The sequence below is a fragment of the Anopheles coluzzii genome, chromosome X, assembly GCF_943734685.1.
Source record: "Anopheles coluzzii chromosome X, AcolN3, whole genome shotgun sequence".
Taxonomy (NCBI): Eukaryota; Metazoa; Arthropoda; class Insecta; order Diptera; family Culicidae; genus Anopheles; species Anopheles coluzzii.
In genome coordinates, this window is record NC_064669.1 from 7,913,793 (window position 1) to 7,924,881 (window position 11,089).

Below are 11,089 nucleotides of genomic sequence, written 5' to 3' on the forward strand. Positions count from 1 at the left end.
TCGTATGTGAAATACCATTTCAAAAGGTTTTAACCTGTTCAATTCAGTAGAAACATATCAAATAATGAATTTGGTGGTTAAAATCATCCTCTACTTGCCAAATTGCACGAAAATTAGAGATATTTTGGCTGGAAATCACGAGATTCGACTTACGCGGAAATTCGAGATACGCGGTATTTTGCGGCCGTTTTCGGTCCCCATTAACCGTGTATGTCGGGGACCGCCTGTACACACATTTCCAAATATTCCACAACTGCCCTATCTTGAATATCTATATTGTGTACGGTTTTTTAAATATAATTATTACATTATCAAACATTATTTTAAATAAAATACACTATATCATAAACTCCAACTCTTCAACTTCGGTTATAAACTTAATATTCATAGATATTCGACATACGACTTTTTCGACTTACGCCTTGCTTTGGGACATTTTTTGGGTCCCAAATACAGTCATATCTCGGGGGACACCTGTATTTTACCTCGTTCCTACACGGTCCTTGGTTCTCACTGTTGAGCTTCTGGTTCTAGTCGCTGGTGATTTTCATATATTCATATGAAGTTTACTGGATTAAATCATTTGGGAAATGGCTCTATGTCTACTCGGTTAGTATTATGAGAAAATCTGTGATTTTCGGAAGAGATAAATGAAAAATCCTTAGTTTTAGAGAGCCCATCTGTGAATCGGTATAAGTACAGATAAATCAGTATTTCTGGTCACTCTTACTTCGAAACGAGCATTACAGGCAAGTACAGGACCGGTAGAGCAAATGAGCGAGATGCAGCAATATACGAACGTCAAAAACCCTCACCATCGTTGTACGGGGAAAGTGTTTTGTCCGAATTCTGCTTGGTCGTATTTATAAAGTCACAAGAGTCTCCTTGTTGGAAAGATCGCTCTGGCGAAGAAGAAACAACAAAAAAAAGAAAAACTAACTCCCCAGGTACGGTAAAGAAAGTGCATTTTGGTGCCCGTCTGGTGCAATCGAGAGTAAACCCGGAACGGTCCAGGTCCGCGCACGGTACAGTCCTGCTGAGTGAGGAAGCGTAGTGAAGAAACCGTGCCTAGTTGTGTTTTGTGGTCGTGGTGCGTTTTTTTTTTGCGTGTGTCCTGCCCCGTATTCGAACGTATCGTATCGCTCACGGGCGGGGGTGGGGTGTTGTTGCTTTGTAGTAGTTGTTGTTGTTGTTGTTTTATTCGCTCCTCCCATCCTATCTAGCTGGTTCTTTTCCACCCTTCTGGCCATTTAGGTTTTTTGTTGGTGGCGTTTTCGGGGCGCACAGTGTTGGTGCCGAAGGTGTCGAAACACGAGAGTTGCGTGTGTGTGTGTATGTGTGGTTGGCGAGGTATACAGATTTAGTATTTATAACCCAACTCCATTAAAGGACAAAATAGAATAACATTTATTTATAGAAGCGTCGCTCCACCCCGAGTGTTTCTACGCAACAAGACAGCAGAAGAAGTTAAAAAAAGGTCTCACCCACACACACACACATACTCATATACGCACACACAGTCTTAGTCATTCTTGCGCGCCCTGTACAGCGCGGGCCGTGTGTGGAGTTTTCTTTCCCCGCGGAGAAAAGGGAAAGCGGTCGCAGTCTCGTGTGTCTCGCCGCCGTCGTCGTCATCGTCGTCAACAATCAAATAATTCGTGTGTCTGTGTGTGTGTGCGTGAAAGTTTTGCTTTGCGTGGCCGAAAGTGAAGGGGCGCAAACCAGAAGCTACCAGCTACCAAGATGTCGCAAAACTACACCGCCCGGAATGATAATTACTATCAGAAGGAGTTCGGGCTGACCAGTGTGCAATCAATCGATGGCGATTCCCTGCCGGACTACAGCGAGTTCGATACGGAGTCGGTAACGTTGGACTATTTCAAGGAAAGGTAATCCGCGAACGGGCCAATCCCGCCCGCCTCCAGCGCTGCATGATGTGGTGTGCTCCCTTGCTCGCGTGTGTGTGTGATTGTGTTTTTGTTCGGATTCATTCCAAAAAGGGCAATGTTGTTGGACAAAGAAAGCCATGTGTGTGTGTGTGTGTGTGTGTTGTTTGTTATTGTTTTTTTTGTTTTCACAACCACACGACCGTTAACAACATTACCCACATGCATCGTAACAAGCGCTGGATTAAAACCAAGCCTCTGCGTCACGTTCAAATCAACCTTAGAAAACCTATAAAAAAAACTCTCCTTCGGCAACCGTACATCGGCAGTTGGGCACAGTAAAAAACCAACCAACAAGGCAATCGGCAGATTAGCGACCCGCGAGGCCGTCTATCGCCGCTACCGAACCGACAAATTAACGCCTCAAAGATTGGGTATAAATAGAAAAACCAGCCTCGGGCATGGTTTTGATCCGTGAGCGCGCGCGCGCGCATCAAACTTACGCATCCCGCGCGGAAACACGAGTAATGAAAATGTGTGTTCGAAAGGTCGCGCACTGCCGAAAGTGTACAGTATTTGGGTTGAATGATTTTTTTTAATTTTATTTATTTTTTTTTTTTTGGGAAGCGGTAAACCCTTTCGCAGTGAAACAGGCACGAGCTGTTACTGCATTGCAGGCGGGAAGAGCGTCAACGCAAGCATTAAGCTGAAGCCCTTGGCCCAATTACGCAAATGTACGGAGGAGAGGCACATTGTGGATTGTGCTGCACGCACTTCAAACTAGGCGAACACGTTGGAACGGCGATAATTACGCAAATTGCTGTTGATGATGATGATGATTCGCGTCGATGGGGGGTATTGAACGGCACAATAATCCTCAAGCAACATGTCTAAAGAATGCTTTAGTATCAGTGTGCTAAGCCACATAGTTTCAATATCCTTGTTTGGAGAAGATAGTACTGTCTTTAAAGTAGCACGTTTGAAGACCTTTAATTGGAGAATAATGGCATTACGATCAACTGATCTTATCGAACGCATGTTACAGGGTTTTTTTTTACTTGTTATCGCAAGCGTAGCAACATTTAACGCAACCGCAGCAATTGACAGGACAACGGCATCAGTTGTTTGCGGAACGTCATCACGCTTAAGGCAACCTTCGCCCTTGATATCACAAGCGCGTTAAGCACAAGTCCTGAATGAAGGGAACTCGGAACAGACTATACAGGTTGTCCCCGGGAATACGCTATTGACTAGTGATGGGAAAAAAAATGAAGTATTTGATACCGGAATCGCAGTCGGCACCGGAATTGGTCCCAGAATCGGCTCCGGAATCGGAATTGGAATCGGCACCGGAATCAGAGTCGGAACCGGAATTGGTTCCGGAATCGGAATCGGTTCTGGAATCGGAATTGAATTCGGCTCCAAAATCAGAATCGATTTTGGCATCTCGAAAAGAATAGGCATTTGGGTCCAATGATGCTACGTATTGATAGCCGCAAAGAATTCAAATTTACTTATGATGATTCATTTTCATGGAGATTCAGAACAGACATTTGTTCTAAATTTTTAAGCATAATCTGTTCGAATGGTTGTCAAAATACCAGCATTGTGGATTTGTGCATGATACACCATGACAAACGCGTAAAATTTTCGTTTGTGCGTGTGTATGACCTTCGTGCGTGTGTATAAAATTACTATACCGCCAATGATAAGGATTGCAAACGTTATTTCCTAAAGGACAGAGAAGCAACGCAAAAGCCGCATCTTGGTCGATATTAAACGGCAGTCAGTACAGTATTAATATTAAAGGGAAGTTTAAGGCGCCAGTTGAAGGGAAATAGCTCGAAAACCCAATTTTAGAACTCGAAAATGTCAGTTGAGATTGCTACTGAAACTTCTAATTTAAATTCAATAACTGATTCTCATTCCGGACCTAAGTCCCGTTCTGGAGTTAATTCTGATTCCGTTTCTGGTGCAAATTGCGACCCCCAGGTCGATTCTGATTCCAGAGACGATTCCGATTCCGGAACCTATTTCGAACTAGAAGTCGATTCTGGAATCGGCTCCGAGTCAACTGCCGCATTCAACTGCGGAATGGTATCTGGGATTGGCTCCGAAATCAGCTCCGGAATCAGAATCGGCTCCGAAATCAGAATTGACTCCGAAATCAGAATCGGCTTCGGAATCGGAATCAGTTTCGGCATCTCCAAGAGAGTATGTATTTCGGACCAATGACGCTACGTATTGATAGCAGCAAAGAATCCAAATTTACCTGTAAACGATCAAATCTGTTGACGAATCCAGGACTAATTTCGCTTCTGAAACTTCTTATTTCAACACAATAACTGATTCTCATTCCGGAGTTAATTCCTGGAGTCAATTCTGGAGTCAATTCTGATTCCGTTAGCGGGGCAAATTACGATTCTCAGTGTTGATTCCGGATTTCGGGTTGATTATGGGGCTATCCCGTGGTACAGTCGTCAACTCGTACGACTCAATAACATGCCCGTCATGGGTTCAAGCCTAGAATGGACCGTCTCCCCGTAGCAAGGATTTGATTGTTATACGGTTGTGTGGTAATTAATTATGTCTCGAAAGCCTGTATAGGCCGGCATGTCCGCGTAGGACGTTAAACCAAAAAGAAGAAGAAGAAAAGAAGGTCGATTCCGATTCCGGAGCCGATTCCGACTCCGGAATCGGCTCGGGAGTCAACTCCTGACTCAGCGCCGGAATCGGCTCCGAACTTGATTTCGAACACGGAATCGGAATCGGGTAGGTGCGAGTTCCGAGCTCCCACCACTACTATGGACGCAAATCGTGGAGGCGTAAGTCAAGTTTCGCGACGAGGTACAATCGTTTCCGTTTTAAAACATCTTTAAATTCAACAGAAAGTATCTTTTTTTTATAATCATTACGCTCCTAACTAGTGATGTGTCAAATCAGCTCAACCCAACTTTGTTAATTTGCGCTTGACTTCGCAGTAGATTTAGCGAAAAGTCTTTGGAGCGTTCCGTAATTGGGCCGTTTCATTCTGAAGTAACGTTTTTGATAGCCTTAGAAGAACCGTTCCTCCTGAATAATAAAAAAAGAACACAATCATAAAATGAAGTCTTGATAAAACGTCGTCCAGATCTAACAACATCGTTCTAACTATGGTCGGAGCCGGGTTTACAGCTCGTGTGCAAATGAACGTAAATTTTTGGCTTCTTGTTGCTATATGTTATTAAATTTCAATCAGAATATGGCTTGTACAGAACATAATTCTGATTGTAACAAAAAAGGAAATTCAATTTCCCAACAATTTAGATTGCGAAAATGTTAATAATTCATCCAAAATGTATCTAATTTCTACTCTCGACCATTTGCTAAATCAGTCTGCGTTGCGAATGCTTAAAATGTAAATACGATGGGCTAGCTACTTTTCACGCCAAGCCAGCGGTATTTTCAGCAAGGTTCACTGTCGATCGGTGCGACCGGAAGATTAATCATTGTTTTTCGTTTTAAGGAAAATAGTGTGCAGTAACGACAAACTAAATACTGCGAACAATACTTCAATAGAGAGAGGAAACGGGCAGTTGCTTTAATAATACTAATCACTAATCACACCTCTTCATCCAGGTCCGTTCGTGTTTGCGTGTGTGTGTGTATGTGCGTGTGAACTAATTACGCGTCGTCCCGGCTCGTCCCGCTTGGCCATCAAACATTCATAAACTCATACAAACTCACACTAGCAAAAACCTTTTTTCCGGCACCAGCTGATGCACACCAGGTGCAGTGAGAGTGAGTGAATGAGGGAAACGGTGGTGAACTAATCAGTGTTCAATACCAGCACCGGCAACGCCGTAATCAAGCGCTTTCTCGTGCAGCGACGCACCCAACTGCTCACAGTCCGGCAACTCGGAACGGTGTGCCGCCGCTGTGTGTGCCTGTGTCTGCCCTTAACCTTCTGCTCCGCGCTCGCGACCGCAGAGGCGACGACTGGACGCCGCCGCCGCCCATCCACCGTAGTGGAACGGTTTAGATGCACCGGCGACCACCGTGCTGCTGCGTACGACAACGCCGACGAGCAGCTCCGTGAGCGTGGCGTGCCGCTGGGACAACCACCGTTCGCGCTTTTTAATGCTTCTCTGACGCTCTTGCCGTCCCGCTCCGTTACTGCTGGCCTGCCGCTGCTGCTGCTGCTACTGTTGCTGACACGATCCGTGCCACCGGACGGACTGCTCTGACCTCGCCTGAGTGAGTGAGCGGGTGTGGGTGTGTGTGTGCATGCGCTTCCCTAGCGAGCCGGTTCGGCAGAAGTGCAAGAAGGCAGCCGCCAGCCAAACACCGCAACAGCGGACAGTACGTTTCCCGCCCGCAGCTTAAGCTTCTCTTTAACCCCTACACGCTACTCTTTTTGCGCGCAGGTGAGTTTGCGTACTAAAAGTCTACCCCGGGCCTGTTTGTTGCGTTGAGCGGCAAGGTGCAAAGAATCTGCTTACGCTACATTTTACTAATTCTCTGCCTCTTCCTTGCAAACGCCGCTTTGGGGCAAACCGAACAGTACCAAACGTGGACCTTCGCCGGACAAAATGGCACCAACGACAACAATCGAAACCGTCACCATCACGCGACCACTGAAGGTGAGCAGCGTGGAGAAACAACGGAGAGAGAGAGAGAGAGAGAGACAGAGAGAGAGAAACATTGTTTTTAATTTGCATTTGATTTATCGTCGTTTTAGGTCATTGCGTTCATCTGTGGCGTAATTGTCATCATTCTCATGATACTGGCCCTCACCTCCACCGACTGGCTGATGGCGGAGAGCTGGCGCCAGGGCCTGTTTGTGCACTGCATCGAGGAGGGGTACGAGCTGCCGCTACCGTTCAACCTGCAGGATCCGGCCGGCTGCTATCCGAGCCGCGATGTCGGTACGTTGCGTTTGGAATGTTGCGAATCGGGTCCCAGTTTTGCTTACGATCCTCTTTGACTTGGCTGTTTTGCTTGCTATCTACTTGCAGCCTACATCAAGGCGACGGCGGCGCTCTGCATCATCACGCTCGTTACCGATGCGCTGGCCACCTTCCTGACCGGGCTGGGGCTGCGCACGCAGGATCACAACCTCAAGTACAAGTTCTACCGTGTGGCCGTGCTGATCATGATGGTTGCCCGTAAGAGTCGCCCTGTTCCCACAATGTTTTTTTTTTGTTGCTGGCTCAAACCGCATTGTAAATTGATTGTTTCTTTTTGGGCTCGCTCTCGATTTCAGTCATCTCGCTGCTGGTCGCCGTCATTCTGTACCCGATTTGCTTCGCTGCCGAGCTGAATATTGGTAGGTGTACATCGTGGAACGGAGCTGTAAAGTTGCAAAGTTCCGCAGCTAGTTTTAAGCACTCATTTGAGGTGAAACAGTGTCGTGGTGGAGGACCTACAAGATTCCTATTCCATTTCCGATCGAAGCCGATTCCGATTCCGCTGTTGACTCCGAGTACGGAATCGGTTCCGGAATCGGAATCGGCTCTGGAATTAGAATCGCAATTTGTTCCGGAAACGGAATCAGAATTGACTCTAGAATTGGAGTTAGCGTCGGAATGAGAATCAGTTCTTGATTTGAAATAAGAAGTTATAGGAGCGAAATCAGTCCTGGATTTGCATGAGAATAGATCGTTATAAGTAAATTTGGATTCCTTGCGGCTATCAATACGTAGCGTCATTGGACCCAAACGCCTATTCTTATGGAGATGCCGAAACTGACTCCGATTTCGAAGCCGTTTCTGATTTCGTTGTTGATTGCGATTCCGGAGTCGATTCCGATTCCGGAACCAATTCTAAAACCTAATCCGATTCCTGAACCAATTTCGGAGCCGATTCCGAAATCGATTCCGGAAACTGATGCTGAACCTACAATTAAACGTGACCCTACGCATTTTGGTCCTTCGAACCAGATTCTGATGACGTAAGCTTTTCAATTGCCGTATCTTTAGGAGTTTGAAGTTGCTAATTAAATTGAGACAAATTATATAGGAACTTGCACGGCTACACTACCGTTTTGAAACATTCCGTTAACCGATTGAACTATTTCATTATTTGACTCAAAACCCTGTCTACCTATTCGTACTATGTGTCGACAATCATACCACCCAATCTTTTCATAAAAAATGGCGTCAGGATTGCTTGTCGCAAAATCTTTCCGTGACTGTTTCAAGAGTCCAGTTCTTTAAATTCATATCTATTGTGCAGTAATTTATCTTCCACAGTATCGAAACGTAACTAACTCTATTGTGTTTTCCCCCTCCTCTCATTTCATATCCATACTACAACCAACCGCGCGCCACACAGCCAACCGACTGGTGTGGGAGTTCGGCTGGGCGTACGGTGTCGGCTGGGGTGCGGCCATCTTCCTGTTCGGTGCAGTCGTCCTGCTGCTGTGCGACAAGGAGTCGGAGGAGATCTACTACAAGGAAAGGAAAATTGTACACGACGCATCGTTAAGAGACTAGGCCAGGGCACACGCTCTGCCCGACGTTGTGCTTTAGACCTAGTCTAGCGAAGAGAGAGAACTCAAGAGAAGACCACGCTCAAATCACACAAATCGCCCCCCCCCCTTCCCCTTCCTTTACTTCCACTCCCGCTCCTCCCTTTCATCGAAGCAAAACCGAGGCACCGAAACGACGGACAGCGGGAGAGAAAGTCCCCGTGACGCAGCACCCGCGTTGTGCCTGAAAAGCAGCCTGAGCAGCAGCATTTGCAACTGGACCAACTGGCCAGGGGGAAGCAAAGGAGCAAAGCGCAAAGCCGCCATCCCCGAAACGCTCCGTACTGAATCTCTAAAATGCACTAGGCAGCTAAAGAAATTCGGATGTTCGTTGGTTGCGCTTTGCAAAAGCCACCTGAAACGAAAGGCTTGGGCGGTGGGGAACGGCCGGGACGAGCGTCTAGTATTTATTGAATTGCCACGAATTGCCATAAGTATGCTCGCACCATCCCCCCCCCCCCCCCCACCCCCATCTACTATTGAATCTCAATTGACGGCGGCCAAGTAGGTGGAACTTGCGTACAAACACTGTACATACAAAATCCTTTTGGGCCCATTGGGGTTTGAGCATTTGCTAGCGACAGAAAAAAAAACCCACAACAACAGGTAAAACAGAGCAAACCACGGCAACCATTCCCTTTCGTACTACAGCCAGGAACGCCATTCTCCCTCACCTTCACTTACCCTCATCCCAAGCACGCGAGCAGCACGCGACAATGAAACGATATCGAAACAAAAAACACAAAATGACCGGGAGTAGACGCACGTGCGCGAAAAGGGCACGCAGCGGCGCTCACACACACACACACACACACTCACACCACACATCACGCTCTTGTTTTACATTCTCTTGAAAACGATCGGGCAGCGTTTTTCTTTTCCAGCGTCTTTCTTCTTCGTCGTGTCTACCTTGTGGTAGCATCTAGGCAAACAGACTAGACAAAGTAAAGCGAAGAACGGAAGGCAACAACAACAAACAAAAAGAAGACAACACAAAACACACACACACACACAAAGCACACTTAGGGCTTAGCTTAACAGGGGCAACCATCTCTAGGTGGTTCACAAGCCGTCGGGATTTGTGTAGCGGGCGGGACAGAAAAAGGCAACAAATCCGCTTAGGGCACACCCAGGCCCGGCCAGACGACGAGCTACAGTTGCCTTCCCTTCGCCCTTCCCTTCCCCCCCCCCCCCTCTCTCTGTCATCCCCTCCTATTTAACAAACGATCAACACACACACACTCTCTCACACACACACACATACAACATAAAACAAATATGGTAATTAAAATCAAAGCGAATTCTTGTCATGTAAATTAGAATTGAATACTCAAACGTTTTTAAACGAATAATCGAGCCTCTCGTGTAATATATACAAACATACATACATGCATGCATACATACATACATACATACTTATATTAACAACAAATTACTTTTTTTCGTCGTTATTTGCCCCCCCCCCCCCGTTCCCTCCCACAAACAGAATAAGGCTAAAATGAATCTCTAATCCATTTTTTTTTTATTTTTCGTTTGTAAAATGACACTCAAACGACAAACCGGGGTCGAGGTAGGAGCTCAGACATTCGCTACAGCCTATAGTCCAGCCAGGACTGCGTCCTACCACGGGGTGCTAGGGGGGAAATAAAGGGAGAAAAAATAGGCCCTGCTTGCGGGGAAATAATTTCCAAAAGCTTTTTTCTCGTACACCCCACCAACGGACCCCGGACCCCGAGGGGAGTAAACAATCACTAGTAATCTTCCCCATCATCCCTCCCTCCCTTCCTCCCCATCTCACACCTTCAACCCTTAATTTTGTTAGACGATACAGCAGAGCGTGTAGTGGACGAGCTAAGGAAAAGGCAGCGCAAAGTATTTCGTATCTTTTTTTTAACTAGACAAGTGTCAATTGTGTAAATAGCCGCGTACAATGAATTCATTCATCCATTAACCAACCACAACCATGTATAACCGCCCACGAACACGAAAAGACAAACAAACAGTCACACACACACACATACATGCAAGGAATTAAAAAAACAACAGTTGTAATAAAATAATTTAAACATATCTATTGTACACGAAAAGCTGGGGGCTTTGGTTGTTATTTATTTTTTTGTTTGTTTTTTATTTATTTCGGGGGAGATTTTTAGTTTTCTGTTTTTGGAATTGAATAAAGTTTAGGAACAAAAAGTGGAACAAAATCAGAAAGTACACGCACAGACAGGAGACCAGGGGGCCAACCAGAAGAAAAAAAAACAAAAACCCGTAACGAGGACGAGCTCACACAGACGCTCTGCTTAATTGCTTTCGATGGCGCGATTTGCTATTGGACCCATCCGCCCATCTACCCAAAAATCCTACTCGGAACATTTTTGCGTGTCTTTTGTTGTTGTTGTCGTGTTTGTTTACAGGAAAACAGCGCACCGGCTCCCAAGGCTAGCTCGCATTAGCCATTTAAACGTTAAATATGCATAGGTCGCGCGGTAGCACTAGGTATAACATTACGTTGGGACAAACAAGCCCCTCCCGGAAGTAAATTACACGGTAAAAAACGGCATTTGCAGCAAAAAAACAAAAATGCGGTTTGGGACGCGTCCGTTAATTAAAAAAAAAGAAAAAGAAAAAGAGAAGCCAGAAAGCGTTTCGAGTAGTAGGGCTAGAGGGGGAGGATAATTATATGGATTAGAAC

At 45.9% G+C, this 11,089-nt stretch overlaps 1 protein-coding gene across 2 annotated transcripts; it reads left to right on the forward strand.

The window, feature by feature from the left end:
* The first annotated feature begins 841 nt into the window (after nucleotides 1-841).
* On the forward strand, nucleotides 842-10,484 carry LOC120960328 (transmembrane protein 47). Of its 2 annotated transcripts, XM_040384331.2 has the most exons (7): nucleotides 842-947; nucleotides 5,505-6,292; nucleotides 6,430-6,508; nucleotides 6,607-6,793; nucleotides 6,884-7,033; nucleotides 7,132-7,194; nucleotides 8,202-10,484. In XM_040384331.2, exons 3-7 carry the CDS (start codon nucleotides 6,458-6,460, stop codon nucleotides 8,360-8,362), a joined length of 612 nt encoding a protein of 203 aa, XP_040240265.1. In that variant the 5' UTR covers nucleotides 842-947; nucleotides 5,505-6,292; nucleotides 6,430-6,457; the 3' UTR covers nucleotides 8,363-10,484. The 2 variants fall into 2 exon arrangements, with proteins under 2 accessions (XP_040240265.1, XP_049466273.1); XM_049610316.1 differs by lacking the exon at nucleotides 5,505-6,292 and having other exon boundaries at nucleotides 871-1,889.
* Nucleotides 10,485-11,089: the final 605 nt, after the last annotated feature.